We start from the raw sequence: 18,492 nt of genomic DNA, 5'->3' as shown, positions 1-18,492 counted from the left end.
CTGGAGTCTCACCTGCCCTGTGGATCAGCTGTGACAGTCCCGGTCACTGCCCTGGAAGTGGTACCTGACGTCCGGCTCACGGTGGGCACCTATTTAAGCCCCTACCATTAAAGGGTAAGGCCAGGTCTCCCCTGTGGTCGAGTCGGTCCACTAATCCTGCGGCCGCGAGCGTTATAGCCAGCATGCTCAGCTCCACTTTTAGCATCACCGGCTAATCACAAGAGGAGCCGGTGATGCTGAGAGGTAGGCTGCGGTTCACAGGGCTCCCATCAGGCAGTTGCGATCTTCTGATGTGGGCGCTGGACCAGGTTATCTCCTCATCTCTACTATATACGTTACATCAGTGCACAATATACTATATACACTTCGTGGACAAAAGTATTGGGACTTCTCCACATTACATCTACAGGAGCTTTTATGGCCTCCCATTATAAATCCATAGGTATTAATATGGAGTCACTCCAGTTGCAGATATAACATCTTTCACTCTAGGAAGACTTTCTACAAGATTTTTGAGGTGTCTGTGGGAATTTTTGCCCATTCAGCCAGAAGAGCATATGTGAGGTCAGACACTGGTGTTTGGGAGAGGCCGGGGGCTCACAATCTCTGTTGTAGGTGTTGGTTGAGGCTGAGGTCTGAGCTATGTGCGGCGGATCGTGTTCCTTCCAACCGACATCCCCAACCATGTCTTTATGGACCTTGTGCACTGGGCACAGTCATGGGGAGCAGAAATGGGTCTTCTCCAAACTGTTCCTACAAAGTTTGAAGTTGCAATTGTCAAGAACGTCTTGTGCTGAAGCCTTAAGATTTCCCTTCACAGAAACTAAGGGGCCGAGGCTGACCCTTGAAAAATCAGCGCACAGCAGTATCCCACCTCCAACAAACCTTAACATTTGGCACAATCCAGGGAGGCAGGTAACATTCTCCTGGAAGTCACCAAACCCAGACTTGTCCATCAGATAGAGCAGTGTGATCCATCACTGCATAGAACACATTTCCTCTAGAGTCCAGTGGTGGTAGCTTTACACCACTCCATCTGACAGTCAGCATTGTGCTTGGTGATATACGGCTGCTGCAGCACCCAGTGGTGGCGACTTTACACCGCTCCATCTGACGCTCGTCATTGTGCTTTGTGATGTACGGCTGCTGCAGAGCCCAGTGGTGGCGACTTTACACCGCTCCATCTGACGCTCAGCATTGTGCTTGGTGATATACGGCTGCTGCAGCACCCAGTGGTGGCGACTTTACACCGCTCCATCTGACGCTCGTCATTGTGCTTTGAGATGTACGGCTGCTGCAGCACCCAGTGGTGGTAGCCTTACACCACTCCATCTGACGCTCGTCATTGTGCTTTGTGATGTACGGTTGCTGCAGCGCCCAGTGGTGGTAGCCTTACACCACTCCATCCGATGCTCGGCATTGTGCTTGGTGATATACGGCTGCTGGAGCACCCAGTGGTGGCGACTTTACACTGCTCCATCTGACGCTCGGCATTGTGCTTGGTGATGTACATCTGCTGCAGCACCCAGTGGGGGCAGCTTTACACCGTTCCATCCGACGCTCGGCATTGTGCTTGGTGATGTACGGCTGCTGCGGCACTCAGTGATGGTAGCTTTACACCACTCCATCCGACGCTCGGCATTGTGCTTGGTGATGTACGGCTGCTGCGGCACCCAGTGGTGGCAGCTTTACACCGCTCCATCTGACGCCCGGCATTGTGCTTGGTGATGTACGGCTGCTGCAGCACCCAGTAGTTGCAGCTTTAGCCCGCTCCATCCGACGCTCGGCATTGTGCTTGGTGATGTACGGCTGCTGCAGCACCCAGTAGTGGCAGCTTTACACCACTCCATCCGACGCTCGGCATTGTGCTTGGTGATGTACGGCTGCTGCAGCACCCAGTAGTGGCAGCTTTACACCACTCCATCCGACGCTCGGCATTGTGCTTGGTGATGTACGGCTGCTGCGGAACTCAGTGGGGGCAGCTTTACACCGCTCCATCTGACGCTCGGCATTGTGCTTGGTGATGTACGGCTGCTGCGGCACTCAGTGGGGGCAGCTTTACACCGCTCCATCTGACGCTCGGCATTGTGCTTGGTGATGTATATTTCCTGTCGCATCCTTCTTCAGTATATGAGTTACTGTTATAAATGTTCTTAGTATCACATAAGATCATGCAGAAAAACTAGATCCCGTAGACCCTAAGCAAAATCTGTACATGGGTACTTACCTAGCATGTGAGATTTATAATAATGTCTCTGTATATGGCAGAGGGGCTTTTGGGCCACTTTAGGCAGCAGGATCTGGGGGCGACAGCAGTCCCTATAACTACGTCTTTGTTCACTTGCATTTGTCTAAGGCTTTTATGCTTTTGGAAACTCAAATGAGCAAAACCTCAGTCTTTCCAGTTATTATTCTGCAACATCACCCAGATTATAAATAACCCGCGCTCTCAGCCATTAACATGTGAGACAAATGCTAGACTATTGAATGAATCCCTCTGTACACATGAATGGCCAGAAAATAAGACTCCATATAACAAAGGTCGTTCCAAGCACAATGTTTCCACACGGGATGACGGCCGGATTGTGAGTGGGATTTACACGTTTGTGTTTACACGGGGTCTAATAGCAGCCTATGACATACCCAACTGATTCCAAGAAGACAGTGGGGGGTGCACAAAAAAGCTCTGGAAAGCACCAGCAAGCCGTTCACATGCTCAAGGTGAAGGTAATATGGCACATTTTATTACCGTGTTTCCCCAAAAATAAGCCCTACGAGGAATTTTCAGCATTTTCGGTGGAAGGCTTACTAGACAGGGGACCCTGCAATCATACTTACCAGACGCTGAACAGGAGGACCTGCGGAGGAACGCACACCCACACACATCAGATCACGCACACACTCAGATCGCACACCCACACCCAATCATATTGTACACCAACACACATCAGATGTCGCACACATCAGATCGCACACCTAGAAACATCAGATCGTGCGCGCACACACATCAGATCGCACACACACATACATCAGGTCGCGCACACCCACATCAAATCGCGCACACCCATACACATCAGATTGCACACACATCAAATCACACACCAGATCGATACACAATCACACATCCGATCACGCACACACAATCACACATCCGATCACACACAGTCACACATCAGATCGCACACAATCACACATCAGATCGCACACAATCACACATCAGATCGCACACAATCACACATCAGATCGCACACAATCACACATCAGATCGCACACAATCACACATCAGATCGCACACACACAATCACACATCACATCACACACACACAATCACACATGAGATCACGCACACACAATCACACATCAGATCACGCACACACAATCACACATCAGATCACGCACACACAATCACACATCAGATCACGCACACACAATCACACATGAGATCGCGCACACACAATCACACATGAGATCGCGCACACACAATCACACATGAGATCGCACACACACAATCACACATGAGATCGCGCACACACAATCACACATCACATTGCGCACACAATCAAACATCAGATTGCACACACACTCACCACAGCCGGCAATACCGATTGCTTCCGGCCGGCAATGATGTCCGATTGTGTGTGCGATCTGATGTGTGTGTGTGTGTGTGTGAGAGAGAGAGTGTGTACGACTGCCAAAGATCGCAGGAGGACCTGGCAGCGACGCAGACGTCTGGCATCTGGTATGTATGAGTCTCCTGGAAAGGGAGGGTCTGCTTTTGGGAGGGTACTCTTACCCTTAACCGTGTTTCCCCAATAAGAAGTACCACCCTGAAAATAAGCCCTACCGCATTTTTCGGGGCAAAAAAATAATACAAGACAGCGGCTTAATTTCGTGGAAACGCGGTAACCATTCTGCTCATTTTATGTTCGGAAGGTTATGGATGACGTCTTGATTTCCATTGATAGAAAATGATAGAGGAGACTATAAATTTGTGAGGCAGACCCCTACTGGTCATATAATGATGATTTATATTAAGAATAGCCCAAAACTTTTACATTTCCAAGAAACTCCTCTAAATATGAAAATAGCATCTTATTCCCTTGTTTTTTGTTTTCATTGGGATACTAGAAAAGATTTATTTATTCTTAAAGGGAACCTGTCATTTTGGGAATGCCGTCCAATATTCTGCATTGTGTTATAGAGTAGAGGGAGCCAACAAACGCCATATTGACTTATGGGCAGCATTAGTGATGTGACGGAGGCAGCTCAGACTCTGGTCCCCGGCTCAGTGACTAATGGCTTAGTTGTGAAATCTTTTTTTTTTCATCAACCCTTCCATAACACGTTATGCAATCACAAGCCACAGCGGCAGCTGCCGCCAATCAATAGCGGAAACGCGGAATAGACATCAGAACACTTTGGTATTGGACATGCGCCTTTCCATTCGCAGTAAGCTCATCTTGTTTTCTAGTTTCAGTGCTTTACCATAATGAGGAACAGACGCCCGACTGATCCAGCCTCATTTTAATTGTTAATTTTATGCAAATATTACAAAAAGTCCATCTGAGTTGTTCTCTCGTTAAAGGTTTTCGCTATTGTTATTCAGCATTTTTAATGACTGCAACATGGATTTTATGATCCGGAGCGCACTAGTTATTCACTTAGTTTCAATGCAGCAAATACGTCACGCTAGGTAAAGGAAAGTGCCACGTGTATAGCGACAGGGAAGAGAAACCCTGTGTCTAGGGAAGGGGGAGATAATGACCTGCCCCTGGATCCCCTGACCACCCTAGATAGGTTCGGGGGAGATGATGACCTGCCCCTGGATCCCCTGACCACCCTAGATAGGTTCGGGGGAGATGATGACCTGCCCCTGGATCCCCTGACCACACTAGATAGGTTCGGGGGAGATGATGACTTGCCCCTGGATCCCCTGACCACCCTAGATAGGTTCGGGGGAGATGATGACCTGCCCCTGGATCCCCTGACCACCCTAGATAGGTTCGGGGGAGATGATGACCTGCCCCTGGATCCCCTGACCACCCTAGATAGGTTCGGGGGAGATGATGACTTGCCCCTGGATCCCCTGACCACCCTAGATAGGTTCCACACCTATGCAACGAGCAGGATGCCTGGCCCTGGCTGACCCTGAACTGGTTCCTAGGTAGGGAGCGGATGGGATGAGCACTTAGGGTACCGTCACACTTTAGCGATGCAGCAGCGATCCCACCAGTGATCTGACCTGGTCAGGATCGCTGCTGCATCGCTACATGGTCGCTGGTGAGCTGTCAAACAGGCAGATCTCACCAGTGACCAGCCCCCAGCCAGCAGCGACGCGTGGAAGCGATGCTGGGCTTGCACGGAGCCGGCGTCTGGAAGCTGCGGACACTGGTAACTAAGGTAAACATCGGGTATGGTTACCCGATGTTTACCTTAGTTACCAGCGCACACCGCTTAGCTTAGCGTGTGCAGGGAGCAGGAGCCGGCACTGGTAGCGTGAGAGCTGCGGAGGCTGGTAACGAAGGTAAATATCGGGTAACCACCTTGGTTACCCGATGTTTACCTTGGTTACAGCTTACCGCAGCTGCCAGACGCCGGCTCCTGCTCCCTTCACATTCAGATTGTTGCTCTCTCGCTGTCACACACAGCGATGTGTGCTTATCAGCGGGAGAGCAACAATAAAAAAAGAACCAGCACTGTGTGTAACGAGCAGCGATCTCACAGCAGGGGCCAGATCACTGCTCAGTGTCACACACAGCGAGATCGCTAATGAGGTCACAAAAAACGTGACTCAGCAGCGATCTCGCTGTGTGTGAAGTACCCCTTAGTCAGGCCCACTAAGCTCTAAAGAAGAAAGGGAGTAAGTAAACAAATAACTTATCACCAAGAAGACTCAGGCAACAAACGACAATGAATACAAGCCGACTGTTTGCATCCAAGGCCTGTATAGGAATATAACTCTATCACCAGCAAACACCAAGGGGAATTGTCGATATTTAAGGACACAAGGGAAAGTGATGATTAGCAGGTGAAAGGTGAGGATATCCGCAGGGTCCTAAAAGGAAAGTGATTAACCCCAAGCATAGAAGATACATATTATACCATTTACACCACAGCACGAAGAATATAATGTCAAGGAGCAGTTTGTGTAGCCAAATGCTGTGACCTTCTACAGCCGGAAACCATAGGACTGTCTCTCTACCGTGACAATACATGACATATGAGCTTCAGACATAAATTGTCTTGAAATTTCACCTTGGATATCCTAAGTACAAGAACAGTCTTTAAAGGTATGTTCCCACTGGACATAAATTCCACAAATCTGTTGCCAAATTTAAGCGGAAATGCCGAATTTCAGTCTTCTCATTGCAAACGTGGTGCAGATTTCATATTTGCAGCCGCCAGTTGGTTTACGCCGTTTAGGAATATGGTGAAATCTCATCCACAATGTTGGTAATACGTGGAAACATAGCCTTTGCTTTCGCCATGGCTTTGATATTAATCTTGGTCACCAGTTAACTTTATGAATACGAGCATTAATCATGTGTCGTGGTCTCTTCCCCAGAGCCGTAAGAAAAATTCTGCACAGGGCCCGACAGTTAGTGGACTCCAAGAAGGAAGACGGATTCACTGCACTGCATCTGGCCACGCTCAACAACCACCAAGAAGTGGTGGACATCTTGGTTAAAGAGGTAAGACGCCTCGTTTATGGCTATTTGTGACACTTAAGCTCGTAGTATCGGTAACGTAGACTAGGGGCAGATATATAATTGGTGCAACAAAGGTCCCGATAGGTTGCATATACCCATCAACTGTATCCATCGGCCCCAATTTGGCGTTGCATCTTCTATGAGAAGCCCATAATCTTCTGTCGAATTGCCTCCTATGTATTTGATCTTTCACTCATCAGGGTCGCTGCGACGTCAATCTCAGGAACAACAGAAACCAAACGCCCCTGCATCTGGCAGTGACCCACGGTCATATCAACCTGGTGCAGCTGCTGGTAACAGAAGGGGCCGACGTGAACGCGGAGGATGAAGACGGCGACACATCCATGCACATAGTAGTTGTCCAGCAGCACCTCTCATGCTTGGATCCAGAAGGCAATGGCTCAGCTACTCTCGCCAAGGTAAAAATAATAAAATTCTACTTGTGAGAGTAAGAAAAGAATATCTGAAGTGAGGGAAAAATTGCACTTGATTCCCCCAAATGTTGGCACTTTTTGTCACACCCTTATTTCCACCTAGTGTATTCTCTTTGCCTTTAAATTACCCCCCTCTGCTCTTCCTGTAAGGCTCAAAAAGCGTCTAAACCCAATAATACATAGGTGTAACTCCTGATGCAACATTAATAAATTTACTCCAATGTTTCCATATTCTCTAAATATTTTGGGTATCTATATTATCTTAAAAAAAAAGCACACAAACTATGGACGTGGTTGTCATGGAAAAAAAATGTTTTTTTTACATATGTTCGTGATTACCTTTAGTTCCTTCATTTTCAGACTCCCTGTTAAGCAGTTTGCAGTCTGAGCCAAGCTTTCTATTGTTTTTCCTATGGGAGTGTCCCTCCCAGTAATATAGGCTGGATGGTTTGTGTGTATACAGGGTGCTGCGATCTTCACTCGCTGTAATGTATATATAGCTCTAATACTGTACTTTCATCTCCATGAACTTTCCTCTTTGTCTGTAGCCTGTTTTCTCTACCTTCCCTAAGACTGTAGATACTTTAATCCCTCTCTACATTGTAAAAATGCGTATATAGCCTTTTCCTTCCTGTCACGTCACAGATTACAGGAGGGTCTGTCGTGAGCCAAAGTACACAATGGCAGTGTAATGCCACAACAAACAAGGGGTACATCGGGGACACTTTAACAGTGGAGAGCCCTAGGACTAATAAGAGGGAGATGGATACCTGCTCCACTTACCTGCTGCTCTACCCTGTACTCATAGCCAGTCCCTCTACAGGTTCCTCACCTGTCACCGAGCAGGAACCTGATGCCCTAAGTGACCTTACAATAGTCCTGGCTAGTGAGTGGGCAGGTGAAGGATGCTAGTCCCACTGATGCACTAAAACACATCAGGTAAGGAAAACAGACAGGGGAAAAGACAACAACAGACTGCTGCAGTCCGCACCAAGACTGCTGCAGTCCGCACCAAGACTGCTGCAGTCCGCACCAAGACTGCTGCAGTCCGCACCAAGACTGCTGCAGTCCGCACCAAGACTGCTGCAGTCCGCACCAAGACTGCTGCAGTCCGCACCAAGACTGCTGCAGTCCGCACCAAGACTGCTGCAGTCCGCACCAAGACTGCTGCAGTCCGCACAGCAACATCAAGAGAGGGTTGCAGCAGCTCCTTCCACCACCAGGCCTAACATCCAAATGGCAAGAGAATAACAGTCACCTTCTGCTGGTAGCAGAGGGTATAAAAAGGGACTGGGAGTGGTCCCAAACCGGAAACACCTGAGATAGCAATTAGCCAGCTTGCTAGCAGGGAATACTGCCATTAACCCCTATGACTGCCCAAGGAAAGGAAACACATTTAATATTGAAAGTCAAGAATGAAAATGACTCAAGTCCTGAATCTGTCACAAGTATCATCGAGCAGAGAGACAAGTGACACTGCCCTTCTGCTATCTCTAACAGTGAGAGAAGGTGAGAGCAGAGCGAGACTTCAGGAGCAGGAGTTTTAATGGATGTGTAACATTTTTCCAAAGCTCTCCGCTAGTCAGAGGGCGCACAGACACTGCAGTGACAAAATAGAAGGACATTTTTAATTAAAACTTTGCATTTAGGAAATGGCTTAAAAAAACAACAACAACTGTAAAGTAAAAAAGTGGCAGTTCTAGGGGGATTTTTTTGCAATTTTGATAGAAACAAAGAATAAGAAAACTTCATCTTTTTATGTTTTCTGTTTACTATGTTCTGTTTTTATGTTTCTCGGCAGCTTGAGGCTACTGGTCTGCTTGGAAATACAGAATTAAATGTCAGTGCAGCAATCGCCTGCTTTTTGGCACTGTCAGGTGCAGACATTAACTACGCCAATCATCGCGGGAAGTCACCTCTGGACTTGATTATCGATGGAAGGATAGCACATCTTGTGAAGAGCTTTTCTCAGAAATTCAGGTACATTGCACCCAAGTGTGTATTCTGGGTGGATCTCCATGTAAGACACAGACAGCGATCCTACCAAGAAGGATCATTAATCCCTTCCCTAGGTGGTGAATTTTTCACAATTTTTCTTTTCCCTTTCTACCAAGAACCATCATTTTTTAATTTTTCCATTATCTCCATATGAGGTCTTGATTTTTGCACTTTTGAATAATATTATTCACTTAACCATTTAATGGCAAAAAAAAATCCTAAAAAGACAATCGGCCATAGTTTTTTAGGTTTTATCTTTACGGCGTTCAGTTTGTGGTAAGTATGACCTGGTAATATGATTCTCCAGCGATACTGAGCTTGGATCGTTTTGGAAATTTTAGTCATTAGCCCCTTCAGCCCCCGGGCGTTTTGCGTTTTTCCGGGGGGGGGGGGGGTTCCCCCTCTTTATTCTGAGAGTCGTAACTTTTTTATTTTTCCGTCAATCTTGCCATATAAGGGCTTGTTTTTTGCAGGACGAGTTGTAGTTTTAAATGAAACCATAACTTTTACCATATAGTGTACTGGAAAATGGCAAAAAAAATTCCAAGTGCGGAAAAATTGCAAAAAAAGTGTGATTGCACAATAGTTTTTGGGATATTTTATTCACCTTGTTCACTATATGGTAAAACTGATGTGCGGGTATGATGCCTCAGGTCTGTGCGAGTTTGTAGACACCAAACATGTATAGGTTTACTTGTATCTAAGGGGTTAAAAAAAAATTCAGAAGTTTGTCCAATGAAAGTGGCGCACGTTTTGCACCATTTTCCGAAACTCGTAGCGTTCTAATTTTTTGGGATCAATGGCTCGGTGATGACTTATTTTTTGTCTCGAGCTGACGTTTCTAAGGGTACCATTTTTGCGCAGATGCTACGTTTTCATCGACTGTTATTGCGTTTTGCGCAAAACTTGCAGCGACCAAAAAATGTAATTTTGGCGTTTGGAATTTATTTTTCGCTATGCCGTTTACTGATCAGATTAATTGATTTTATATTTTGATATATCGGGCATTTCTGAACGCGGCGATATGTGTGTAATTTTTTTTTAACCCTTTAATTTTGAATGGGGTGAAAGGGGGGTGATTTGAACTTTTTAGGTTTTTTTCATTTTTTTGTTAATTTTTTAAAACTTTTTTTAACTTTTTTTTTTTTTTTATTTTACTAGTCCCCCTAGGGGGCTATAGCGATCAGCAATCTGATCGCTCTGCCATATCTCCAGATCACAGCTACAGAGCTGAGAACTGCAGATTTGCTGCTTTACTTTCAATGCCGGCTGTATTCCGGCATTGAGAGTAAATGACTCATGTTAGCTACAGGCGTCATCACATGACCCTGTGCTACCATGGCAACCACCGGAAATCACGTGATCATGTCACGTGACTTCCAATGGGGGCGGGGTAAGTCAGAATAATGGCAGCGTGCATATACATCTCGCTGCCAGATTTTGCCAGCGAGATGTAAGGGGTTAATTGTCGCGGGTGGAAGCGATTCCACTTGCGACTAGCAGGCACACGTCAGCTGTTGAAAACAGCTGATATGTGCGCGGATCGCCGCAGCCTGCCCACGGCAGGGGGTAGGGATTAACCGCACACGATCCATGACGTACCCAGTACGTCATGGGTCGTTAAGGGGTTAATAAAAAAAATCATAACTATGTTAAAAAACATCCAAATTTAGATTTGTTGCCACTTCCTGAGACCCATGACTTTCTCATCTTTCCTTTGTTGGAGCCGTGTGATGTTTTTTTGCATGGCAAGTTGTATTTTTTTATTAACAAAAAGGAGCCAATTGCACTCTCTAGTGCTAAGATGAATATAGGAATATAGACATGCATTGCTGCTATGAAAAACATGCAAAATTGAGATACTTAGCAGACAAAAATGGCCAGTTTTATGTGAGCCCAACAGCCTTTTTCTTAGATTACAAGGTCATGCCTTCTGATTAAGCACTCCTGCTCTTCAGCCTTGGGACATTTTAATTCTTCATTTACAGGTTCCTGTCCGCCCATATGTTGTAGTTTTTTTTTAACCAAAAGAGAGGGATTAGAGTAGGATGTTTCTAAATAGGATAACTGAAGAGAGCACTAATATATATTATGAGTGCAAGCCAAAAAAATACATAGTACATAAGGATAAGGCCGCACATTAAAGTTAGATAATAGTATAATGCTATAAGCATACCGAAAAACATTGAAGCATACAATGAAAAATGCTACTTGCTAACTTGAAAGTGTGAATAATGAAATGCATTCCTGCCATGAATATTCGGAAAAAGGAGATATTTAGCAATCGCATTGATCAATGTAACTGAGCCCCAAAACCTCGTCAAGGTATATCTCTATATTGGGGTCCCTAGCGCTATGACCCTAACTGTGTGTCATCTCATTGCAATTAAAAACTGCTGTGTGTAGAGAGGGGTAACCAAGGACTTTCCACATATCTTAGCACTTCAGAGTGCAACTGTCTCCTTTTTGTTACTATGTTTCATGTTCAGTTTGCATCTGTTCACATTAGAAACATAGGATGTGCCGTCAGTCTTTTTCTTGTATTTTTTTTTATTACCATTTCCTTTGCATACAAAGTTTTTTGATCGCTTTTTATTCCATTTTTTGGGGGTGGATGTCATATAACCAAAAAAGTAGACTGTGGATAATGCGGTACGTAGTAAAAACCACCTTGTTCTTCCTTTGCATCCACCTTGTTCTTCCTTTGCCTTTTATCATACTCCTTTCTATACATTTTCAGGGAACAGGCGGAAACGGACTCATCCACCATCAGCTGCACCCTCCGCAGGGTCCACACTACCCCAAACACAATGACCAACCTCAGCTTATCAAGTGCTACTACCCCTTCCGAATGCCTCGTGTGTTCAGAACTGGCCATGCTCATCAGCTTCTTCCCGTGTCAACACAGCATAGTATGTGAAGGTAAGAGGAACCAGCGGCCATCATTCTTTGTGCTTTTGTGCATTGGCCAAGTAGTCGAAACACAATGTGATGTCATTCACTTATAGAGCGGACTGCATATATACAATAAGTAATCGGCTCCTAAGCTCCTTGTGGAGGCAGCTGAAGACACACAAGAAGTCTTATGCAGGGAATTTAGGGTTCAGTATCTGACAAACTAAGCTGACACTTTAACGTAAAGGAATTGTCCATTGTTAGTTGTCCATTTTTGGAGTTCCTATAAAGTTAATGCTTGGCCAACACTACACTTCAGAGCCCGTTCTTGAGATTGATGAATTAGGAACCTATCAGACACTTGTGGCATGCCCTCAACCCCTCTTTATTAGAATTATCTCACTGTGCAATCGACGGATTGTTCTACCCCTACTGGCCTTAGTAGGAAACAATTACTAGTTGCCATTCAATTTTCCGTTGCAGAATGCTCCCGGAGAATGAAGAAATGTATAAAGTGTCAAGTATCAATCACTAAGAAGATTAGACAAGGTAAGGGGTAATACAAGTGTTAACGCTTTATCTCCAAGTTTGATATTTATGAATAAATTTGGGCTATAAATGGGGAGGATTGGAGGAATGGGGGGGATTGGAGGAATGGGGGGGGATTGGAGGAATGGGGAGGATTGGGAGAATGGGGAGGATTGGAGGAATGGGGAGGATTGGCGGAATGGGGAGGATTGGCGGAATGGGGAGGATTGGAGGAATGGGAAGGATTGGCGGAATGGGAAGGATTGGGATAATGGGGAGGATTGGCGGAATGGGGAGGATTGGCGGAATGGGGAGGATTGGCGGAATGGGGAGGATTGGAGGGACGGAGAGGATTGGAGGGACGGAGAGGATTGGAGGGACGGAGAGGATTGGAGGGACGGAGAGGATTGGAGGGACGGAGAGGATTGGAGGGACGGAGAGGATTGGAGGGACGGAGAGGATTGGAGCAACAGAGAGGATTGCTGACTGCTGCTGTCTATGGTCTTTAAAATTCCTGACAAGCAGATCTAAGTACTGTTAACAGCTGATCCGACAAGACAGCCGCCGTTATTATATATAGAGGGAGGTCAAAAATTAGGTGGACAGTATGTGTAATAGGGTTATCAAACATGGTGTAAAGTGAAACTGACTCAGTTGCCCTTAGCAACCAATCAGATTGCACCTTTCATTTTCCAAAGAGTCTGTGAAGAATGAAAGGTGGAATCTGATTGGTTGCTAAGGGCAACTGAGTCAGTTTCACTTTACACCATGTTTGATAACCCTATTACACATACTGTCCACCTACTTTTGGACCACCCTGTAAGTATATATATATATATATATATATATATATATATATATATATATATATATATAATGTGTGTTTATGTAAAAATAGCTGAAAAAATAAAAAAGTCATGTAGGTTAAAGAATAAATACTGTAGGTTAAAACGTTTCCAACAAGTACATAATACGGTTAATATTACCAGTGTCCTGGAGGCCTAAATTGTGGAAAATGCAGAGCAGTATCTGGATATTTCTGCCAGAAATGTGTAACAAGGTCAATTTTGATTCAATCTTTCACGTGAGGAGGGAAAACAAACACGATCCAGTCTCCGTGTGCACATGTGAAGTATTCCTTACATAGCCCAGGTTCATGAGGCCGCGTCTTGGCGTGTGGCCTGTTTGTTATTACAGTATTCAGTGCGAATTTGGGAACTAAACTGTTTTTTTCTTCAATTTTCGCTTCATTTTAAATATGTCAGAATCACCCGACACCATGTCTTCTATCCATTGCCACCTAATGTCCTGCTGTGCTTCATGTACAGAGTATGTACCATCAGACAATGGCCTATTGTTCAAAGGTTTTCACGCTGAAGACGATCCGTCACACCTTTTAGACCTTATAAATTCTACATTCCTGCACATTAAACTTTTTCATTTCCTATTTTTTTTCTACACTTTGTTATATAGATACTGTACTCTGTTCCCGTCATACGCAACTTAATGAATTTGGTGCATCTTATCAATGGCGTGCACTTTGGCAGAAATATTACTCAAGTCAGTCACTAGAGTAGCATTTCTCGCATAGGAAACTCCGGCATTTTTAATTAAGTTAACAGACACAGCTGATTCAAAACGTCAAAAGTTGTACAAAACAATGAATCTTTTCAAAGGTTTTTCGACACTTTTCAGCTTTGATATATTGGCTGCACACTTCCTGTTCTCTGCATGACATTTTTCAGCAGTTTCATTATCATCAGAGGCAAGACTACAACAAAAAGTGTACAGTAGAAAAAAACAGAATCGACTGTTCACCTAGAGGCAATGTGCCATATTATGTTCTCACCCTCTCTGCTCAGAGACCCCTGCACAGATTAGAGCATTCCTAGAAACTCTACTGTATCAGTGAGTCAGAACCAGTATGTTCTAGCCCAGGGTTCCCCAACTCCAGTCCTCGAGGGCCGCCAACAGTTACATAGTTACATAGTTACTAAGGTTGAAAAAAGACCTAGGTCCATCTAGTTCAACCTTCCTCCACCAGTTCTACATTTGGTCACTAAGTCATTTATAACCAACAATGTTGTGTGTACTGAGGAAATCATCCAGCCCTGATATAAAGCTGTTATAGTGTCTGCCATTACTACCTCTTGTGGTCGGCATTCCACAATCTGACTGCTCTAACTGTAAAGAACCCTTTCCTATTTAGCTGTCGGAATCGCTTTTCTTCCACTCGCAGTGAGTGCCCCCTGGTCCTTAGTATTGTCTTCGGAAGAAATAAGTCATGTGCCAGTCCTTTATATTGACCACACATGTATTTATACATAGAAATGAGATTTCCTCTGAGACGTCTTTTTTCTAAGCTAAACATATCTAACTTTTTCAACCTGTCATCATATGGGAGGCCTCCATTCCTCTCATCATACGGGCCGCCTCCATTCCTCTCATCATACGGGCCGCCTCCATTCCTCTCATCATACGGGCGGCCTCCATTCCTCTCATCATACGGGCGGCCTCCATTCCTCTCATCATACGGGCGGCCTCAATTCCTCTCATCATACGTGCGGCCTCCATTCCTCTCATCCTACGGGCGGCCTCCATTCCTCTCATCATACGGGCGGCCTCCATTCCTCTCATCATACGGGCGGCCTCCATTCCTCTCATCATACGGGCGGCCTCCATTCCTTGTAGTAGTCTAGTTGCCTGCCTTTGAACTGACTCTAACTTCTGAATGTCCTTTTTAAAATGTGGAGCCCAAAACTGGATCCCATATTCCAGATGTGGCCTTACAAGTGATTTCTAGAGGGGTAACAATACGTTGGGATCACGGGATCTAATCTCTCTTTTTATACACCCTAGAATCTTGTTTGCTTTAGCAGCTGCTGCCTGACATTGAGTGCTGCTGCTCAGCTTATTTGTAATGAGAATACCCAAGTCCTTCTCCTGTTCTGTAGTCCTGAGTTTACTTCCATTTAATGTATACGCAGTTATAGGATTACTCCGTCCCAGGTGCATTACTTTACATTTATCAACATTAAATCTCATTTGCCAAGTATCTGCCCATTCTGACATCTTATCCAGAACAGTGCATGTTTTCAGGATTTCCTTAGCATTGCATGGGTGTTGGAATCATCAACTGTGCAGGTGATTAAATTATCACATGTGCAATACTAAGCAAATGCTGAAAACATGCACTGTTGGCGGCCCTCGAGGACTGGAGTTGGGGACCCATGTTCTAGCCTATGGTCCAGGTGGTTCGTTGAAAAGTCTTCTGCACATGACTAAAGACCTGACCTTAAAGAAGTTGTCCACTACTTTTACATTGATGGTCTATCCTTAAGATAGGTCATCAATGTCTGATCGGCTGGGGTCCGATACTCTACACCCCTGCCAATGAGCTGCTTTCGGTGCCGGTAGCAGATGCTCAGATACGGAGCTTCCCCATTTTCTGATAGCAGCCACATCCGGGTACTGCACATCCGCCTCCTATTGATTAGAATGGCAAACGTGTGCAGTACCCAGCCGCCCGCGGCCACTATCACTTAACGGGACAACTCCGCAACTGAGCCACCTGCTGCCTCCGCCGGCATCGGGAACAGATGATGGTGTCGGACTCCTGCCGATCTGACACTGATGATCTATAGGCCATCAATGTGAAAGTAGTGGACAACCCCTTTAATATTAAGCTTGGTGGTCAATGTAAAAATTGCAAGAGTTCAGAATTTTTTTTTATTTAGCCAATGCAATAAAAAATGTAAAAACAAAAAAGTTAAAAATTAAGGAAAATACATATTTTTAACCATATTATTATCATTATTATTATTATTTTCATGCAGATTAAAACATGAGACAAAATATAGTTTTATGGAACAATAAAATATTATATCTTGGTCCGGCTTAATATACGTAAAAAAAAAATTGCCTTTTTTTCTGTATTTTCCTGTAGACAGTACAGAAGTAGACAGCGTCCCCAGCTTAGAAGCATCAGATCAACGCAAGGTGATGGAAGAGCTTCAGAACCGATATCGCCAAATGGAGGAAAGGATGACCTGCCCGATCTGTATCGACAACCACATCAAGCTGGTGTTCCAGTGTGGACACGGCTCCTGCGCAGAATGCAGCACATCCCTCACCTCCTGCCCCATCTGCAGGCAGGGCATCCGAGAGCGAATACAGCTGTTCGTCTGATAGACGGTGTTACGGGGGTCAACACGTAAAGCAAAAGGACAGAAATCTTGCCTGAGCTAAGCATGGTTGTGTAGACCCTTTCCCTGCGCGAGGGTCCTAGGAGGAGACACCACCAACCTTTGCTTATGAAGAAGTGTGGCTGCTGTGTGTTTTTGTAAACACATAATATATAGATATATATATATATATATATCTCCACACTGGAAGGGCTATTCTATAGCGCCGTCTTCCTGAGAAATTCTGTTTTTTCAGAGGGATAGAAAAGGCCAATTCCGATCATTCATCCTATTTATAAAATGTCATCACTGCCCATTCATGACATGGTGTCTATATAGGAGTTATCATTTGTTTTTTGGTTCTGTAAAAGAAAAAAGACAAAATCATGGCCTTCCAATACAACAATGCTGCATTTCTTTTATTTCATACATGACAAAGCAATATATTAGGTCAATAACCCATTGGCCCAGGAAACGTAGACTTATACGTTGAGGAAGTCAATGGATCCATCGAAAGGAAAAAAATAAATCTACCGGTTGATCCGTTATTACAGTATACTGGTTTCCAACACAAGTATGTCTGGTCTTAGATGGAGGAGACTGGTTCAGACATTGAAATAACCACCTTCGACTTGAGGAAGTTAAGGGGGGATAAGTCGTTCTCCTAAGGGTCTGTTATCCTCAATTTCACATCTTCCATTTCAGATGACTGAATGAATCGGCAAATTGAAGTTTGCTCATTTTTGTGTACAATGTATGAAATGTGTATATTAATGAAATAAAAGCAGGCTTGTTAATATTACCACATTCACGCCTATTAGCATCTTCCTTCTTCACCAACTATTGGAGCTGGTTACTGTCACGCTGTACAAAGGGCTAGTAAGATGTAGCACAGCGTATTCCCCACTAGGTGGCAGCAGAGTAGTGAAGGAGAGACAGTCACACTAACGGAAAGGCAGCTGATGTACAGCAGAGTAACTTCAGCATTCAGTTAAGAGGCGAACCACCAGGGGGCAATAGAGTAGTTAAACAGTCAGGGTCTAGCCAGAAAAGTCAAGTCACTGCAAGGGGAGTATCAAAATCAAGTCAGAAACCAGAACCGAGCCGGAAGTCGGGAGATCAGGTATGCAGAGGGAAACACAAACAACAGACAGGAGAGGGAAGTCAGGGACCGGGACAGGCAGACGAACCGGGGAGGGTACAAGTCAGGACACAGTAGCAGGGAGGCAGGACAGATCGGGAACATTCATCAGATCCAGTATACAAGCTGCAAGGCAGAAATATCACTGGCACTGACCCATAGGTAGAGGCAATATATAGTATCCTGGGAACCAGAACAAGGCAGGGGAAGTTAACCCCTGACATGACCAGGCCGGAGCTGGGTGTAACCACAGCAGGGAAAAGCTGGCCTGGATCATGACCGTTACTCTTCAGTCCAACTTTGTAGCACGACTAAGGATGTTATTCAATCCAGAATCATCTGCCATAGGAGTCCAATATTTGTCAATGCTGAGACAATGTTCAAACTAGGCACAGGCGCTCGATGCACCATTGGTGTGGCCAAACAATTCAGTACTCAGTACGTCTTCCCCGATAGTTGTTTTCCATCTCTCTACTCTCCTCTGCCTCCTATAAAGCTGGAGCAGTCAATCAAAGAAGTAGGTGGGAGGGTGCACTGAATCGTTTGGCCACACCAAGGGTGCACCGAGTGCCTGTGCTTGGTTTGAACAGTTGTGTGTTGAT

The 18,492-nt window shown here is 45.1% G+C and overlaps 1 protein-coding gene across 3 annotated transcripts in view; it reads left to right on the top strand.

Moving 5' to 3' along the window:
* The window catches only part of MIB2 (MIB E3 ubiquitin protein ligase 2), a 128,527-nt gene extending 110,971 nt beyond the window's left edge, over positions 1-17,556 (top strand). For all 3 annotated transcript variants that reach the window (XM_075328736.1, XM_075328734.1, XM_075328735.1), the window contains 6 exons: positions 6,566-6,692; positions 6,911-7,129; positions 8,946-9,124; positions 11,883-12,064; positions 12,521-12,586; positions 16,512-17,556. In XM_075328736.1, coding sequence (XP_075184851.1) covers positions 6,566-6,692; positions 6,911-7,129; positions 8,946-9,124; positions 11,883-12,064; positions 12,521-12,586; positions 16,512-16,753 — 1,015 coding nt within the window. In that variant the 3' untranslated portion in view covers positions 16,754-17,556. The remainder of the gene's footprint in view (positions 1-6,565; positions 6,693-6,910; positions 7,130-8,945; positions 9,125-11,882; positions 12,065-12,520; positions 12,587-16,511) is intronic.
* Positions 17,557-18,492: the final 936 nt, after the last annotated feature.

The sequence above is a fragment of the Anomaloglossus baeobatrachus genome, chromosome 11 (assembly GCF_048569485.1).
Source record: "Anomaloglossus baeobatrachus isolate aAnoBae1 chromosome 11, aAnoBae1.hap1, whole genome shotgun sequence".
Lineage (NCBI taxonomy): Eukaryota > Metazoa > Chordata > Amphibia > Anura > Aromobatidae > Anomaloglossus > Anomaloglossus baeobatrachus.
Note: the sequence above shows the minus strand (reverse complement) of the source record. Positions and strands in the feature narration are given on the sequence as shown.